Source organism: Penicillium solitum (assembly GCF_028829755.1).
Source record: "Penicillium solitum strain IBT 25940 chromosome Unknown utg000001l_segment0_segment0, whole genome shotgun sequence".
NCBI lineage: Eukaryota > Fungi > Ascomycota > Eurotiomycetes > Eurotiales > Aspergillaceae > Penicillium > Penicillium solitum.
Window position 1 is genome coordinate 260,420 of NW_027072121.1, and position 18,122 is coordinate 278,541.

Consider the following 18,122-nt stretch of genomic DNA (forward strand, 5'->3'; position numbering starts at 1 on the left):
GCCACCGTTTGCTCCAGAAAAGGCAACGGCTGAACAGAATCTCGAGCCAAGAACCCCCAGGGCTGGATAAGACTCCGTATAGCAATCAACCAATCATTGCAGTTCCCAGCCCCTTCTATATATATATATGTATCAGCCAAGCCCAACCCGAGGGTTACCTTCGATCTGTTTATCTTTGACATTCGACTATCCTGTCCCTGGGGATCGTTAACAGTCACCCTTCTGAGTGATTCAAGCCGGAACTTCAGCCGAACATGTCCCCCGTGTTGGCGGGTTGCTATCTGTCTCAAGTACAGGGGCAACCGCCCAGGTGAGGGGTATTGTTTAGTGTGCAAGCGAAAGCACGATAACATGGTATTCTTGGCGATGGCATGCTTGCAAGTCTGATATCAAAGTACGGTGTACATAGTAGAATTTTTCTTCGAAAGACCCATCTTGTTAGCTGTTAATAGCCAAATGTGACTGGTGGTAAGTTCACACGTCACTGTGTCGATCCCGGTGACTGTCTGTCAGCTGATGAGGGATCCAAGATTATGGCCTCAAGCCATACGTACAATAGGGAGATAGCCCTCTTGGAATTAATAAAAGTAGAAAAACAAAACAAAAACACATAACGGATCAAGGACTTGAAAAGTGGTCTCACCATTCCGATACCGGTTGCATCATTGGAGATCTTTTGGGGCGATCCCCTTTTTGGATCTTATCAGCTAATCTCCCCCCATCGACATCACCACCTGGGCAACTTGGGCAATCCATCACTCTCCTGTCCTTTTCTTTATTTATGGAGACCCTTTCGACTATTCCCAGTATTACTTTTAATACTTATACCAATCTTCCTTATAACCACTATTCCCCCACTTGAACGGACTTGACCCTACTGATCTCTGGATCCACCATCAAACACCTGAGGACGCTTATCGTACCTATCCTATCCTATCGGCTTCAGCGACAACCACATCAACAAGATGGCCTTCCAGGTCCCAACACACGTCCCTCGCCGGAGAACTTCCTATTCCACCCCTCAACCACCGACCCTCAACATCCCCTCCTCACCTGAACAACGCGATGACGACACCGCACAATGGGTCCTATTCTCCCCGACCGCCCGGACGCACACGACTTCAACCGATCGCACGCAGACTGTAGCTCCTTCTCGACTGAGTGACTTCGGCTCCTTCGCTGCAACCCAGTCCGTGTCTGGCGTTGAGGGTGAAGCCAATGACGAAAATGCCCTCGACGACCAACTGGACGAAGATGGAACCGAACTAGACAGCCTAGACGATGGACTGCACGCCTTTCGAGCACCGGAGCTGGCCCCGGCGTCCCCAATACGGTTTGATCAGGGGCCGCCCGCGATGCTCCCCGCCCATGATGGGCTAGGAAGCTTCCAGGCCTCGAGTCAGGCCGTGCAGGAGCAGCTGTGGCAGCATGAGCAATACAACCGCCAGCGGCCCTCATATGGCCATCTCCAACATCGCCGCAACTCAAGTGTGCAGAGGCATCTGGATAGCATCGAGGAGGGCGAGGCAAATGTCGAGCGAGAACGGTGGCAGCGAATCGAAGAATGGCGGATGGACCAGAGCCGGGCTCTGTTGCAGGAGATCGAACGGGAAACCCGACAGAGGCGTTCTAGTCTGGCCAGCCGATCGAGCCTTCATCACTCTGTTGATCGAAGCTCCCAAGCTCGTGTGCCCGAGGTTCTATCACGGGATATATCGCTGTCGAGGAATGTTTCGGAGGACGAAGAATCTTTCTGGCGCCGTATCACACGAACGGTGATCCGTGACCTCATCGGGATCGATGATTCCTTGCTCTCCGTGATCTTCGGTGAGTCGTTGCCGCTGGACGCGCAACCTCATACCCAGGAAGATCCACTAGACATGGAAACCGTACTGGCTCGTGAACCGGAGCCAGAGTTTAGCGACTCGCCGCTGTGGCAGACAAAGGTGCTTCAGACGATCGCCCATGAGCTCGGGATCCTTGTCCATCAACTTTGCGAACACCCCGGTGCATTTACAACATATTATGAAATGACTAAAGATATATCCGCCGAATATGCGGGGATGCCTCTCAGCCGCCTAGCGGAAAGCGGCATCTCTCAGAAACCTGCCGAGTCCACCGCATCAATTACCGCCGACACAACTGGCGATTCCATGCCATCCCCGCACTTCATTCCCACACTCCGAGACGCAAATCGAGAGCACGAAGCACAATGGGGCATTGAGGATGAAGATCCAAAGCGATCTGACCAACTCCCCGAATCAACAAGGCTCCAACATGAATCCGAGTACTGGGAAAGCGGACTTGATGTAATGATGGTATTCCGCTACCTCCGCAACCGCTTCAGCCGCCGAGGTTACATGACCAACGAAACGCACACACCCACCCCACCTCGCCCGCGGCAAGATGCATCCCGCCGAGCAGCCATCATCCGGCAACATCACCCTCTCGTAGCGCGAGCCCACTCCCGATCCCAAACCCAGACCCGTCGCGCATCACAATTCTCCGGTGTATCAAATCCAGCGGGTGTCTCCTCGCCACTCCTCCGACCGCATCCCCGACGACCTAGCTCCAGTTGCGCCAGCCAGAGCGCCAAGCTCTCGGCTATTTCCAGTCGGCGGACGATGACAAGTTCTAGCCGGAACTACTGGGATATTGGCGGCAGCGAAACCAACAGCGCCATTGGTGTTGGAGCGGGTCTCGGCACGTGGGGTGAGGTATGAACCATTGGATACTTGCAGAGCACATGATGCATAAATCGGAGTGGGTAAGTGGCAATGTTATTTTCGGGTGTCTCTTGCTATATATGGGCTGCATAGTGTTTCATGATCATTTAACGAACTAGCAATTTTTGGTTTCATAGCTTTTGTTTATACCTGTGGATTATGGTGTGGGTGTTTGTTATTCTCGGTCTCTTCTCTTCATATATTGAAACGCGAACATATGATATACAATCTTGTCCATAGCCTATACATTTCGGCTAAAAGGTCCACCGGTGGGATAAATATGTTAGCTTTGAGCAGTGGGTACGACACGCTACCCGACTCTCCATCATTACCCAGTTCTCTGCGCTCGTGGAACGGTACTCAGCGTAAAGTGTTGAACACCAGCAGTTCACTTGATCTACTCAACCATAGCATATAGCGTTCATTCAAACTTGAGCGATCTTAATGGTTCTTGCGGGTATACGCTTCCACTACGGAATCTAGAATTCCGATTTAACTAAACAAATCACTTGCCGCAGCACCCCAAGGCAGATCTCCATTAAAGACAGGTTATCCCTTACTATCAACACGATATATCAGCCACAGATGGGAAATGGAGATAAATTCACCACTGTGGTACTCTCGGCGACCGATCTAGGCTCCAGCAAGTTGCACAAGTCGAACGCCTATGTAAAGTCTAGAGTTAGATGATGTTCCATTTCCAATATGGAATGCGATGTCCGTGTTCCCCAGCTCTAATAACACATCAAAGCTCAAGTTCCACACAAAGCGATTGTGTGATCCCATCCCACTGAACATATTGAAAACTTACCACTATGAGCAGTAAACGGTGCTCCGGACTCCCGTGGATAGAAACACAGCATGATATTGAGCGACCTTCCACCGAACACTTCACATCTGAGGTCCGAGAGGGAGCTGGCTATAAAGATGGTACGTATGGGGAGCGATGGACCTTTTTTGTGACTATGCTCACTTTGTCATCCGAAAATGGCCGCATCAACTCCGAATATGTATGACTTTATTGTGGTGGGTGGTGGAACCGCTGGAAACGTCGTCGCAGGCAGACTAGCAGAGAACCCCGATGTGAAAATACTTGTGATAGAAGCTGGAATTGGGTAAGTATTCCACCTACCAGTCACTCACTTAACTAACACGGTAATAGCAATCCTGATGATATCCCAACGATAACAACGCCCGCTCGCGCATTCGAACTCCGAAACAGCAAGTATGACTGGTCCTATCAGACAACCTTTGTCGACAAGCCTGACTACGAACGCATTGAGAAACCAAATACCCGTGGAAAGGTCCTTGGCGGGAGTAGTAGCCTAAACTACTTCACCTGGATTCGTGGCAGTAGGGAAATATTTGATGCGTGGCAGGAGTACGGTGGTGATGAATGGACATGGGAAAAGTGTAAACACTATTTCGAAAAGGCATAGCATACCTCTGAGTATTTTATTGGAGTATTATTTGCTAACAACCTCATCTTTAGCCAGCTTCATATCACGATGATGACAGAGTATACGATCCGCGATTTTCTAAAATCGCACGGGAGGGACCACTTCACATTTCCCACGCCACTTTGCTCCCTGAAACGCGCGCTTTCCGAGATGCTCTAACAGAGGCATGGACTAGCAAGGGACATGGAATAAAAGAAGACATCTACAATGGGAGGATGGAGGGCCTCACTCACTGTGTTAGTACAGTCTACGAGGGTGTCCGGTCAAGCAGCGCAGTATATGTGTTTGGGAAAGGGAATGTGGAGATAATGCATTCCACTGTCGCGACAAAGATCAACTTTGAAGCTGATACTGCAGTGAGCGTCACTGTTGTCGGGACAGATGGCAAAAAGACGACATTGAAAGCAAATAAAGAGATCATTATTGCAGGCGGGGTTTTCGAAACACCCAAGCTACTGCTTCTCTCCGGCATTGGTCCTAGACGTGAACTGGCCCATCATGGGATTGATCCTGTGATAAGGTCCGAGCATGTGGGCGAACATCTTCTCGACCATCCTATTCTTCCTCATGTTTTTAGACTGAAGGATGGCCTGGGTCTCGACCACATTCTCCTTCGAGAAGGACCTGACCACGACGCTGCCATCAATCAGTACGACAAGGATAAAATGGGTCCACTGGCTAGTGGCCTCCTTGAATGATAGCCTTCCTACGAATCGACGAGCAACTTGAAGGATATAAAATGTATCACAACGCCAGGGCGAATAATGGGGGCAAAGATCCTTTCGGACCGGAAGGTCAACCTCATTTTGAGATCGACTTTATTGTATGTGGATAACCAGTAGCTACAGAGACAGACTTGCTAATTCGACCAGCCCATGTTCTGTGATGCATTCCAGTGGCACTTCGATATTCCACCTGAGGGAGATTGGCTAACCGTCGTCGTCGACCTTCTCCGCCCACAGTCAAAGGGTGGTTATGTCAGACTCACTTCGATAGATCCACGTGAACAACCCGACATCAATCTCAATTATTTTACCGACGAACTCGATATTCTTGCTTTGAGAGAGGGTGTTCGATTCGTTGATGATATCCTTATGAACGGCGACGGAATGAAAGAGATCATTGCCGAGGATTTTCCGTGGCCCATGCCCCGTGAGTCGGATGAAGAGATGGATCGCCTTATTCTGGATCGGGCGCAGACTGGATATCGTAAGTTCGGTGCGTTGTGGTGTGGAGTTTGAAGACTGAGTTTATAGATCCCTGTGGCACTGCCAGATTGTCTCATGACATTGACCAAGGTGTGGTAGATTCTAAGCTAAGGGTTCATGGAGCTAAGAGGCTTCGCATTGTCGATGCGTCTGTCATTCCGGTTATTCCGGACTGTCGGATTCAAAACTCAGTGTACATGATTGGAGAAAAGGTATGTCAAGGAACTGAACTTGTGAAACTTGATTCTAATTGTGTTAGGGTGCCGATATAATCAAAGCCGCGTATCCAGAGCTCTACAAATGAGCATAAGTTTTGGATGACACCAGTTTTGTAGTTCCAAGGTTGTTTGGTTTTTTCCCCCCTTGATATAATTTACATCTTCAAACATGCAGCGTAGTTGTGCGAATCAGACAATATCCTATTACAATGAACAAATTATGGCGGAGACACGGCCTCTGCTTGCCATGCTTTTGGCACTTTCTTTTCGGTGTACTGTTAAAATATCACTTAAGATACAGTTTTTGATTTCCTTTCATAGTGTTATGATAAGGGATAATATAATCAGATTTGCAAGTGAACCTTCGGTTTCCATATACAGCAATGTGTATATATTCCATAGAATCAAACAACTACCACAAATCATACAAGGTGAGTTCTCTCCCCACCGTTTCTAAACTCCTTTACTGCCACACCGAACAAAAAGGTCGCCAGATCTTGTTTAATAAAAATATATTCTCTTCCTCGGCTAGTTTCAACTGTGTCCACATCTATGCAATCATGTTGCCTTCGTACACCCCTGAAATCAGGTCCACATATTTTGGATTTTCATCTAAGCGTCGTATGTTCCCATTATTAGCTGCTGTCTAAAATAAGTAACTATAGTCGTCGCGGGTGGCATAACAGTTCCAGTTTCAAAACATGTTTTTGCGCAAAATTTTGATCAATAAAAGCCATTCCATTTGCTCCGCTATCCACAAGAGCATCTACCTGCACATTCTTTCCGCCCTTGTGGATAGTGCATGGCAGGATGAGGTGATGACCGTCTAGCTTCACCTTCTGGGTTCACTGGGCAGGAGTTCATGCAAGCTTCGACGCCTTCACCTGCTGCGATATCTGGATCGATCTGCATATGTAGTTGTCCGTTGTTCTTTAGGGGCCCATGGGCCAGTGGGCCGTACTCTAGTCTGACAAATCTTATTGCAGGTCACCCGGGCCACCTTGGACAAGGGTGTTCATTACTCGCCACTACGCGATTTAATCGAAATACTACTATCGATATGGGGACCAATCTGGTAAAAAATATGAAGCCCCTATCAAAATTGGGTGGTGTCTCTAATCAATCCTCCCTGCGATCCACATGGATACAAAAAAAAAAGGTCTAACTATAGCCGCGGTAAAAAGTGGAGGTTGAACCAGAAACGACAACAGGCTCTTGGCTTCTTCTCCGGTTCAGTCGGGCGAATTGAAGACCCGAGTCAAATAGAATCTCGGCCATGGAACAGCTCAATCCCGACCTTCATTCACAATAAGTTGACTGTCTCGCTCGGTATCGAGTAGCTTCCGCTGCTATTACAGTAGACAGGATGCTTTCTATCAATATTCCAAAGCATACTACGCCCGATCAATATGAGTTGGGCGAAGTTCCCTCGCTGGCCGTGGAACGCCCCACCGACATCTTGATCAAAGTCCATGCCGCGAGTATCAACCCGATAGATGTCAAAAAAGCCTCCGGGGCAACCAAAATGGTCCTTAAGGACAGGTGAGATTCCTGTGTTCCCGGATTGATCCTCCATCTAACTTCTATGTGAAGCTTTCCGTACAAAATTGGTTATGACTGTGCGGGCACGGTTGTCAATACCGGATCCCAGGTGACGCGCTTCAAGGCCGGTGATGAGGTCTTTGTTCGATTGCCTGAATGTCACCGGGGATCATGGAGTGAGCTCGCAAGGTCGACTGAAGAATTCGTCTCATTTAAACCGAAGGGTCTTTCAATGGAAGACGCTGCCTCCATTCCTTTGGCGGCTATGACGTCACTACAGGCGCTTCGGGGTTATGAAGGGGATCTCGAAGGAAAAACTGTTTTTATACCTGCTGGGCGTAGGTTTTTCTCAAATTCCACTATTACCGATTGGATGCTTACCTTGTCACAGTGGGTGGAACGGGCCTTTTCGCCTGTCAGCTAGCGAAGAATGTCTTCAAAGCTGGCAAAGTGATCACCACGGTTTCCACCACTAAAGTGCCCCAGGTGCGGGAGCTCTTGGGCGAGGGAGTTGTGGACGAAAGTAAGTAGACTCCATTTCAGACTTAAACTGGAAGGTGAACTCACATCTACTGTACCAGTCATCGACTATAAACAGTCGGATCCCAAGACTACAATTCCTCCGCAATCCGTCGATTTTATTTTCGACACCACAGGAAGTGCGATGGAGTATCTGCCACTTATGCGACCTAAAGGAGCCATCGTTACAGTGACTATACTCACTTCGGGAGATGTTCTCCAAAACTCTAGTGTTATGCGACGATCGCCAGACAAGCAAGACAAGGCAACCGTGCCATTCGCTATCCGTATTGGCTTGAACGTGATGGATCGAATCCGAGTGGCTCGTGCATCTCGCTATGGAGTAAAGTACTCATCTATCTTCTTGGAACCAAATGCGATCGATCTGGATTCGATTCGGCAATGGGTCGAAGCGGGAAAGCTGAAGACGATTGTGGGAACAAAGGCAGACTTTAGGGATATTCAGGCAGTTAGGAAAGCGTGTCAAGTAGTCTTTGATGGAAGAGGGGGCGTTGGAAAGTCTGTGATTGTGTTTGTCTAGATATATTTTGCTGGATGAGTAGGTGAACTCATGGATGCGCCTCTAATACTAAATGTGATAGTCTTTATTTTTTTATGCACGGCACAGCTAAATAAATACATGTGCAAGAATTCGTCTCCCAAGTTCGATTTAGGAATACTCAAACGAGATATTTTTTGCTCACGCTTTTCACGCAGTGGGTAAAAGAGATCCAGAGGTATTACCCGCACTGGTTAAAGCGTCTGCTTGGCCTCTCTCAGATGCAGCGAAACCCCCCCCCCCCCCCCCCCCCCCGACCTGAAATTACGAACGGCGGTCTCATAGCTTTCTTTACTAGCCGACTTAGCCGGCCTATCGATGCCGGTGCTGTCGCATACAAGGAAAGTCTCTGGCAATATCGGAGTTTGTGCGGACAAATCGAGGGGACATGCAGGTTTGATCAGTTTTTGATACTCGGTCTCGATTTCCTTTAATTTTATGCGGTCCTTGCAAGGTGGCCCCTTTTCTTTTTAGGAGTACCATAGCACGAATATGTATCCTCGCGACCACCTATCCCCATCTCAAAAATAAACAAAGGGTTCCAAGGGTGGGTAGTAGATATTGTGCAGTCGGATGATTGAGATGAGCAAGACCAATGAGCTTGGGCACCATTTCCACCATTATAGAACATTAATATCGAAAATACATGCCCGAATTTATTCCAACTGCAGCTCGCAAGCATGGTCCGCATCTTGGGTGTGGCCGGATAGATTGTTGGCCCGACTGTCCTGACAAGGCTTGGATGAGCCCGCCTCTTTAGGTTATGACATGCGGAAACTCCCATGGACCCTGCAGCATTACGGGCCTTCCGCCACCTTCTGCTAGAAACTAGAGTCTTGAGAGCTGAAAGTTACCGATACTACATGTCGGAGTGGCAATCTCCAGTGCCATGAACCCATAGAGTGTGGCGTGCTGTGGTTAGATTGATCTTCCTGGTAAATGATGGATTAGTCACAGGTATGGCATATACTGATGAGCAATCATTCCTGTCCAACATACTCCACAGAATTTATACACCGAGGTATATGCATAACCCCTATCTGACGGCAGCCTCGGCATCTGATCCCAAGTCTCGCCCTCCCCTACGTAGGTAAATGCTGGCTCTTAATTTGATTTGTAAGATCCACCTTTAATAATTCAGTAGTTATAATAGGGTCATGTTTCTCAATCGTCGGTTTGGAATTTACACACGAAATGAGCAAGTAGGCCCTGTCTGGCGAAAGATCATTATTCAAAGATGGGATCAGATATCAAAGAATCACTTGAATTACCATGCGGGTTAGTTCTGCCCAATCGTTTAGTGAAAGTAGGTCAAAATACAACCACGCACTATGTGATGACGCCAGCTGATGACCTTTGCCTAGGCTGCTATGGCCGAAGGGCTGGCAGAGAAGAGGCATTTACCTGGCCCGCGGATTTCTCGCGTCTACGGTGAATGGGCAAAGGGGGGATGGGGTGCCCTTCTTACGGGTATGAGGATACTGAATTGCTCCCTCGAGTTGATTTCGGCGTTGAACCTGACGATCTGAAAAGGAAATGTACAGGTCGATGTTCGTCATCTAGGAGGATACGGTGATCTGGCTACATCTGAGTATCAAGAAGACGAGGGCCAGTCATTGCATGCCTGGAAGCAATATGCAGATGCCTGTCAACAACACGGTGCGCCCGCGATCGCTCAGATATGCCATCCTGGCCGCCAGTCCCCGAGAGGTGCAGGTGAACGGGGCTTTTTCGGGAAATCTATTGCGCCGAGTGAGATACCACTTGATATCGGAAATGGGTTGGTGGCGACTATTGTCAGGAACGTCGTGTTTGGGGTGCCAAAAGCTATGTCCCATTCTGATATTGCGCGCGTCATCGCCCAGTTTGTGAATTGTGCCCGTATTTTGGCGCGGTGCGGCTTCGCAGGTATTGAAATACACGCAGCGCATGGTTATCTTTTGTGTGAGTTGTTCATCTCTTGATCTCGAGTCAGACTCATCCGCGTATATCGCTTACCTGAAAGATGGATATAGCGCAATTCCTCTCCCCACGTGTAAGCAACACAATCCTACCCACCTTTTGATACCACAGCTTATTTAATATACGACCATAAACCCACAGAGCAATATTCGTCAAGATGAATATGGTGGTAGCGCTGAAAAACGAGCCCGTATTGTTCTCGAAATTATCCACCAGATTCGAAAGGTTGTTCCTGCGACCTTCTGCGTCGGGATCAAGGTGAACTCTGCCGATTATGACACATCACAATTTGAAGACACCATGACCCAAATTCGTCTATTTTCCGAGGCAAGTGTGGACTTTCTTGAAATATCAGGCGGGAGTTATGAAGACCCCACGGTGCGTATAGTATATTTAATCTCTCTTTCCTCGACATTCAAGGACAGAAGCCCAAGCTGCTGTTGGCTAGTTCGTTTATTTCACAGGTGTAGCTAGAAAACCTTTACATCGATGTGCTGACAATGGTTAACACATCCAGATGATGGGCCGTGGGCTGCGAGACGAAACTACCAACGGCAAGAGTCAAGATACAGAACTTCGGGAGGGCCTTTTCTTGGATTTTACGACAGAAACAAGGAAGCGATTCCCGAACCTTATCCTTCTACTGACTGGAGGGTTTCGAACCCGCAAGGGAATCGAGGCAGCGTTGAAGGGTGGCGTTTGTGACCTTGTTGGTATTGGTCGTCCAGCAGTTCTCAACCCGGACTTCCCACGACTCATAATGGATGACATATACTCTGACAAAGAAGCCCGGGTGGTGTTTTCTAAAGTTCCAGTCCCATTCTTGGCGAGACTACTCAGAATCAGAATGTTGGGTGGAGGCGCAGAAACAGTAAGTTATCTAATTATACCTCGTCTTCCACGCATCTGTTCTGACCTAACCTAGCAATACTTCCGTGGCCAAATTCACCGCATCGCCGCTGGACTTGTTACACATGCACCATAAGCATTTGGTCTTGGGCGAAGAAGCATGCAAGAGGCGACGGGCGTTGGCTACATAATGGGCAACTTCCTTGTTCCTGACCATTGGTCATTCTTTTCATATAGAGGCTGAAACGGATTTTTGACACTTTCATATGGTGTTAATTCAATCGGAAGAAGGATGACTGTTCTAGCAATCTGTTTCAGCGATGTTTAGTGGCTAACGGTTGGACAGACTGAATGGCAGTATCACAGTAGTGTGGAAAACGTACGCAACCCCGTGCACTGATTTAAACATTTTTAGTCTACATAGTCACTTCCCAGATCGACATTAATTGTTTTCGAAAGAAATATCTCGATACTCTTTGGATACTTCACGGACACCCACCTCTTCCGGTCATCATTTACTGGCTTGTAACGGATATCTTCGCCTTCATGTGCTATTTTAATGTTCGAACGGTATGATGTCTAAGATCGTCGTAAATCTACAGATCATCCATATGTGCCGTCATATATCAATATGAGCTATCTACTGTGTCACATGTTTCACTTCTGGCAGTCTTGGATTAAAGATTTCAACTTATTGTGCATATTAACAAGCTATTCTGTTATATTCTGTTGGAGTTTTGTTTAAATTACAATCAGAAGGAGAGATTGTCTCATACTAACGACTTTTTGGCTCATTCCTTGATAAAGCCAAGCAGATCTTGGTTGACTTCGTCAACATTGATGTTGTGAATAGCGTGGGATCCCCCTTTGTAAATCTTCAGCCTGCCTTGAGGCAGAAGTTTTGCTGACTTCAGTCCAGATGCCTCAATGGGAACAACTTGATCATCATCTCCATGAAGAACCAGTACAGGGATATTAATTTTCTTCAAATATTCCGTGAAATCTGTTTCCGAGAAATCCTTGATCGAGTCATACGCTGACTTGACACTGGTGTTCATGCCCTGCTGCCACCAGCTACGAATCTGCCCTTCGCTTTTCTGTGCACCAGGTCGATTAAAACCAAAGAATGGTCCGCTGGGGACATCTAGGAAGAATTGTGCGCGGTCTTTCCGCATAGCTTCTCGGAATGAATCGAAAACTGACTTGTCCGTCCCCTCGATGTTGACACTAGTCTTCACCATCAGAGGGGGCACAGCACCGACTAGCACGGCTTTCTTGAAACGACCTGTGCCGTGCTTTCCGAGGTAATAAGTGACCTCTCCTCCTCCGTGGGAATGACCAACCATCACTGCGTTGTTCACCTTCAGGTGGGCGAAAAGCTCCTCGAGATCGTCGACAAAGGTGTCCATGTTGTTTCCGTCCCAGGTCTGAGTAGATCGCCCATGGCCACGTCGGTCGTGTGCGATGACACGGTAGCCTTGATCAGCCAGATACATCATTTGGGTTTCCCAATTGTCGCTGCTCAAGGGCCAGCCGTGGGAGAAGATGACAGTAGCGCCGTTGGGGTTGCCCCAGTCCTTGTAGAAGAGCTCGGCTCCATCTCGAAGCTTTAGATGTGGCATGGTAGGTAGAAAATGTGCTCGGTGAGATGTGAAATTTCCAATGTGAAGTTTTTCTTCTGGACTTGACACGATTGCAATTTGGATGCCATATATGGAGCTATATCTATCTTGGGCTCGCATTGACACGGCCGGAGCTTACCTAAACTCGTACTGTGCGTAGTTATGACGTTGCCGTATCGTAATCTTTCCAAGCTTGCTGCAGTAATATTGTGCCCGGATAGTTTGTTCACCCGCACCGTGGCCCAAGCGTCTTCCACTTATTCCTTCCAAGGTTCGTTTGCGCCAAGAAAGAGCTTAATTTATGGGTCCCCTCTAGCCACGTACGGAGTAGTGCATCCTTTTTCTCAAAAGAATCAAGCTCAGTCTTCAGTTTTACGATGAGGGTATCTAAGTAAGTTATCAATTACAGCAGATTATGGAATCTGGTGCTCACAAACCAAAACTGGGGAAAAGACTAGAAGAGTATATGATGGAACATCACTTTGACAACCGACCGTTATTGCCCTTTGAAGAATTATCTTCAACGGTCAAACAAACTTATCTTCTGGACGTTTAGCAAACGTGACCACCAATAGGAATCACGACCCGTATTTGTGACCATAGAGAAAATATACTACGTGAAGATTGAGGGGCACCAAAGATCAGTCAGTCTTTTACATCCTTTATTGGGACTCAATTTATACCTAGGTATCAACAGGCAATCTAAATTACATAATAGCTCATTTTATATCAGCGGCAAGTCAAGATCAGAATGAAAATACAAGTACAAAGGAGGGATTCCCGACACAAAAATAGCGAAGCTAGGCAAAGTCAAAACCAAAAAAGGACAGAAAAAGGAAGAATGGAGACCGAGTTCAGTATGGAAGGCTTTTTTCTAATCGTTCCTGAAGAGCTCAGTGGCTCTGTGCAGTTTTCCAAGTCCGGTAATGGTCCGTCAATGTCTCCTCCAGAGGCCGGTAAACGATATTCAACTGATCTAAGCTAGGGCGATTGTCGATGTCGAAAGAGATTCCCAGGTTCAGTCTCAGCCACTTTTGAGATAAACCAAGCACTGGCCCAAATATGCGGACCAAGGTATTCGGGAGTCTATTGTTCGGGATTTTGGAAGATTGGGTGATAGATCGTAGGATACGAGCAAGTTCCCCAAAACCGTGCGTTTTGCTATCGGCCAGGATATAGCGACCGTGAGAATCAGGAGTTTGGGCAGCTCGAATATGGGCAGTTGCGACCTCTCGTACATCAACAATTGCGAACCACATATCTGGCACCCCAAAAAAGAGCTCACCGCGTAGGAGCTGGTCAAGCAAAGACAGACTGCCGGACTCGGATGTTGGAGATAAGGAGGGCCCCAGGACAAGCCCAGGGTTAATAGTAATCAGCTTCCAGCGTGGGGGTGTTGGCTGCGCTTCATAAAGCTTCCAAGCCTCTTTCTCGGCGGTCACCTTGGAGTAGGGGTAGGCATTGTGATTGACTGAACTGGTTGTGTTGAAATACTCGGAGGAGAGCGTTTTGTTCTTCATTTCTAGCACATCGGCATTATCGCCAAAGATGGCTGCCACAGATGAAGTCAGGACAACGAGCTTGACCGTCTCGCATTTCTTAACTGCATCAAGCACGTGCTGTGTTCCTTTGAGGGCTGGTTCAACGACCTCTTTCTGACCATCACGAATTTTCTTTTCGATGAAAAAAGGCGATGCAATATGATATACCACTGAACAGCCCTTCATCGGAGCTTCAAAGGAGCCTGCCATGAGCAAATCCGCTTCGAATAAAGCCAGCTTTCCGGGCCATCGTTCCTGCATATCAAGGAGGTGCTTGATCTTTTTATTTTTGGTACTGCGAATGGTGGCGTGGACTCGGTCACCACTTTCGAGTAGCTGCTGAACGACATGGCTAGCGATAAAGCCGCTTGCACCCGTCACAAGTGATATATTCTCTGTCATGGTCAAGTGTGAATAGAATGAGTCAGAAAGGGAAATAAAGGCTCTATTTTACCAAGCTCCCGCACTCGTAGCACTCCTCATCCCTTTATAATTCTATATTGTTCAAAGTCGGGTCTAGAGCTGTGGAGGCAGATACCAGCCGGGGTCGGTTCGTTAATTACCCCGATTTCTTTTTCCTAGGTGCCCAGCATGAAAAATTCTTCATTTACAAGGAGCGTGGCCATTGGTTCGACATCTTGTAGGATAGTACTTGTCTGCACATCTTCCAAATCGCAAATTATTCACCTAAAGCCAGAATTACAAGCAGGTTTAGAAGATCAAACAAAACATTTTGATGTTCATAGCCCGCCCCGCACGCTGTAGACGACTTCATAGTCGAAAGGGTCTTGACGCAAAGGCCGTAAGTTCAAAATATAAAACTCATCAATATCCACAAAATCTATAAATTTATGATTAATAGGCAATAAATTTCACATTGATGACTAGTTATGTACATAAACTTTATTTCCGGCCTGATTTGTGGCTTTGCGCGTTTGTGGCAAAACCCAATGGGTCCAGATTTGCGGGTTTTGGCGATGTCTACCTAGGTAAATGCGACTGACAGGTGCAAATAATACATAAGCCAGGCAGGCGGCCCCGGGGTGGACCGAGGTCTGATTTCAGTCCACGGGTGGCTCCAAAGAATTAACCCTAGCCACGGAGCAACAATCATTCCGTCGGACATAGGGAGGAGATTACAACACACGCACCAGAACTTTCAATAATGAGCCATAGATAAAATAGGAGTCGATATCGTTCCTGAGACCAATATCATCCTTGGTCACCGCTTACTAGCATCTTCAGACAAACACGATTATTATATCCTAGTCTTTGTCCCATAGCATACCGCCAGCATCATGACTTCTACCGCAGGTCGCTCGTCAGCGGCATCAAAGGCCTCCGCATCGTATGTGGCTACCAAGTCTACCCCTCACTCCTCAGCTTGACGCAGTACTAACCCCTCTATGGATATGTAGATGCTCAAAGGGTCCGACCACCCAGGTCAAGTTCGGAGATCAGAAGGTCGATGTACCCAAAGGCGGTTACTATGACCGTTACCGCATGAACCCAAACCTGGACGAGGTAGCCCGCGACCCTGCCGTCGGACCCGAAATTGACTTCTTCCGGAATATCCCAAAGAAGCTAGTAGGTTCGAGGGTCGGTGAGGTATACGCGCCCAACTTCTATTATCGCACTAAAAGTGTCCAACTCCTCTTCCTCGCGCCCCTCGACCGCTTGCAGTCCAAGCTCCCATCACCTTTGGAGCCCATCACAGCGTTGCCTGGTTACGGTCTGGTCGGGTTGACGTTTTACTCGTACCTCGTCTGCGACAACGATCCTTACAACGAGGTCTCGATCGCCGTCATCGTCCGTCAGCCGGGTGAATTTAGTTACAGTACGACCCAACTGCTTAGTTCCATATGGAACCGAACCTTCTACGGATATGTGTTGGCTCTACCCGTCGATACCGAGATCGCTCGAGTACGAGGTGTATACGGATACCAATTGCCCAAATGGCTCGCCAACATCAATTTGGAGATGGACGATGACAACATCAAGGCCGACATCACTGCGACCGATGGAACACCCGATTTGACGCTGGAGGTACCCCTTCCAGTTCTGAAGACCTTCCCGTCGGAATCTTCGATCGGGACCAACAACGCGATCAACAAGATCGACGGAAAATGGCACAATGTGGCAGTCCAGACGAACCCACTCCTCGCGGCACAATGCCTTTTCCCTCGGAACGTCAACCTCTCTCGGAGCGACGGTCCGTTGAGTAAACTCCTGAACGAATTGGGCGTTTGGACCATGCTACGGATGGACGTCCTCAAGGATGCGCAAATGGTCTTGAACATGCCCACACCCTTGAAGGCGTTGGATTAATGTCAACTATTGAAGATCACCATACGACGCTGCTGCCAGTCAGGCAACGAGTGTGCTGACCGTACCATATGGTTCCACGGGGCCGGCTAAAATTGTGGTATCTGCGGGGTGCTTGTATCAGAGTTGTAACACGACAGGCATTATACGACGACTATGACAACGCACCTCAAGGGGAAATTCATTAACTTACATAGGAACTGGGACACATCGGGGAGTAGGGCATGCGGACACGTGAGACATAATATTCTCAACGCTCTTCAAGTATTGAGTCTTATATTATTGAGTAAATACACAAAAACTTATAATTAATTAGTTTCCTCTACCATCCTCTCTTTGCTGTCCATCTCTGGGGATCTCCCTAACACCCGCAAAAGCTGGTGTGATCCGGCTGCGACATTCACTTCAGCGTGCCTGCTAACCAGGCGGTCGGTAACGGCTGGTCGTGGCGACGACCCTCTTCGCGGTGTCCGTAGCAGACCCGGGATTCTGCCCAGTCACCAGGTTGCCGTCGACCACGGTGTAGGAAACAAAGGGCAGTGTGGCCTTCTTGTAGTGGGTGCCGCGCTTCTTCAACTCTTCCTCGGAGTTATAGGGTACAAGCTTGTTTACACGGGCAAGCACTTCCTCTCGCCAAGAGAACCCTGTCATCTTACGCTCGGCGACAAGGTAGGAACCGTCAGAGAGCTTGACATTGAGCAAGCCACAGTAGCCGTGGCAGACCGAAGAGACGATGCCACCCCGTTCGAAGATCTCTCGCGTGATCCGCTGCAGGCCCTCGCTGTCGGGGAAGTCGTACATCACCGCATGCCCGCCCGTGAAGAAGATAGCGTCGAAGTCAGCAGAGTTGATCTGGTCGGGGCTGGCAGTGTTCTCTAACAGCGCCATCCGTACGGGATCGGCTCGCCACGCTTTCGCAGTCTTGTCGTAGTTGGGGAACTTCAGCGACTTCGGCTCCAGGGGACAGGGGCCGCCCGCCGGGCTGACGATGGTCTGTTCAAATCCGTGCTCCTCGAAGACGTGCCAGGCGTGCGTGAGCTCCGACAACCACAAGCCGGTCGGGTGGGACGGGTCATCATAGTGGCGGACGTTGGTCACGACCATTAAGACTCCCTTGGCCATATCTGAGATTGCTTACGGAGTGATGAATAGTTGATTGTGTGATATCAATACAGTACCGCCCATAGGGTAAAGAAGTTAAAATGCTGAGTGACCGCTATTCGCAACTAACCTTGGAAATATTGCAGGTTACATGCTGTATCTTATGATACATAAGCTTCGACGCCAAGCCAATAGGCAAAACTTGTGGACACAACGCCATTAACAAATGCCGACGGGTAGATCATCCATTGTATTAGCGCTTAGCCCACTGAGTGGCAAACGGGACAAATAACCCCCCCGAAAGTCAATGTCTGTAAATAAATGGAAAAGAGTCTAATCAATAAGTTCTTGCCGCATCGACAAGAACTGAGGTGTATCAAATTCCAGTCAATTGTCAACCGAAGTCTTTTTTCTAGCCAGTTTTGGGTTTACCTTCCAAGTTGCATATGTTCATAGAAAGGATGCTGGCTCTCGCCTTGGCTATCTTTCC

At 48.2% G+C, this 18,122-nt stretch overlaps 9 protein-coding genes across 9 annotated transcripts; 6 read left to right on the forward strand and 3 right to left on the reverse strand.

The window, feature by feature from the left end:
• Positions 1-965: 965 nt before the first annotated feature.
• On the forward strand, positions 966-2,723 carry N7455_000099 (uncharacterized protein; the record flags this gene model as incomplete). Its single annotated transcript, XM_040960753.2, has 1 exon — positions 966-2,723. The coding sequence occupies one exon, from the start codon at positions 966-968 to the stop codon at positions 2,721-2,723; it is 1,758 nt and encodes a 585-aa protein (XP_040808767.2).
• Positions 2,724-3,713: 990 nt separating this feature from the next.
• N7455_000100 (GMC family oxidoreductase) lies at positions 3,714-4,884 on the forward strand (the record flags this gene model as incomplete). Its single annotated transcript, XM_065603722.1, has 3 exons — positions 3,714-3,841; positions 3,889-4,159; positions 4,219-4,884. 3 exons carry the CDS (start codon positions 3,714-3,716, stop codon positions 4,882-4,884), a joined length of 1,065 nt encoding a protein of 354 aa, XP_065462213.1.
• A 41-nt stretch (positions 4,885-4,925) lies between these two features.
• N7455_000101 (uncharacterized protein) lies at positions 4,926-5,698 on the forward strand (the record flags this gene model as incomplete). The annotated part of the gene is made up of 4 exons (XM_040960788.2): positions 4,926-5,009; positions 5,059-5,395; positions 5,443-5,606; positions 5,654-5,698. 4 exons carry the CDS (start codon positions 4,926-4,928, stop codon positions 5,696-5,698), a joined length of 630 nt encoding a protein of 209 aa, XP_040808744.2.
• A 1,280-nt stretch (positions 5,699-6,978) lies between these two features.
• On the forward strand, positions 6,979-8,214 carry N7455_000102 (NADP-dependent oxidoreductase; the record flags this gene model as incomplete). The annotated part of the gene is made up of 4 exons (XM_065603723.1): positions 6,979-7,154; positions 7,206-7,492; positions 7,546-7,677; positions 7,736-8,214. The coding sequence occupies 4 exons, from the start codon at positions 6,979-6,981 to the stop codon at positions 8,212-8,214; spliced, it is 1,074 nt and encodes a 357-aa protein (XP_065462214.1).
• Positions 8,215-9,469: 1,255 nt separating this feature from the next.
• On the forward strand, positions 9,470-11,179 carry N7455_000103 (NADH:flavin oxidoreductase/NADH oxidase family protein; the record flags this gene model as incomplete). The annotated part of the gene is made up of 7 exons (XM_065603724.1): positions 9,470-9,538; positions 9,597-9,702; positions 9,766-10,176; positions 10,248-10,267; positions 10,336-10,572; positions 10,712-11,065; positions 11,120-11,179. 7 exons carry the CDS (start codon positions 9,470-9,472, stop codon positions 11,177-11,179), a joined length of 1,257 nt encoding a protein of 418 aa, XP_065462215.1.
• A 655-nt stretch (positions 11,180-11,834) lies between these two features.
• On the reverse strand, positions 11,835-12,665 carry N7455_000104 (alpha/beta fold hydrolase; the record flags this gene model as incomplete). The annotated part of the gene is made up of 1 exon (XM_065603725.1): positions 11,835-12,665. The coding sequence occupies one exon, from the start codon at positions 12,663-12,665 to the stop codon at positions 11,835-11,837; it is 831 nt and encodes a 276-aa protein (XP_065462216.1).
• Positions 12,666-13,558: 893 nt separating this feature from the next.
• On the reverse strand, positions 13,559-14,608 carry N7455_000105 (uncharacterized protein; the record flags this gene model as incomplete). The annotated part of the gene is made up of 1 exon (XM_065603726.1): positions 13,559-14,608. The coding sequence occupies one exon, from the start codon at positions 14,606-14,608 to the stop codon at positions 13,559-13,561; it is 1,050 nt and encodes a 349-aa protein (XP_065462217.1).
• An 896-nt stretch (positions 14,609-15,504) lies between these two features.
• Positions 15,505-16,534, forward strand: N7455_000106 (uncharacterized protein; the record flags this gene model as incomplete). The annotated part of the gene is made up of 2 exons (XM_065603727.1): positions 15,505-15,554; positions 15,625-16,534. 2 exons carry the CDS (start codon positions 15,505-15,507, stop codon positions 16,532-16,534), a joined length of 960 nt encoding a protein of 319 aa, XP_065462218.1.
• A 414-nt stretch (positions 16,535-16,948) lies between these two features.
• N7455_000107 (type 1 glutamine amidotransferase domain-containing protein) lies at positions 16,949-17,653 on the reverse strand (the record flags this gene model as incomplete). Its single annotated transcript, XM_065603728.1, has 1 exon — positions 16,949-17,653. The coding sequence occupies one exon, from the start codon at positions 17,651-17,653 to the stop codon at positions 16,949-16,951; it is 705 nt and encodes a 234-aa protein (XP_065462219.1).
• Between the last annotated feature and the right edge of the window lie 469 nt (positions 17,654-18,122).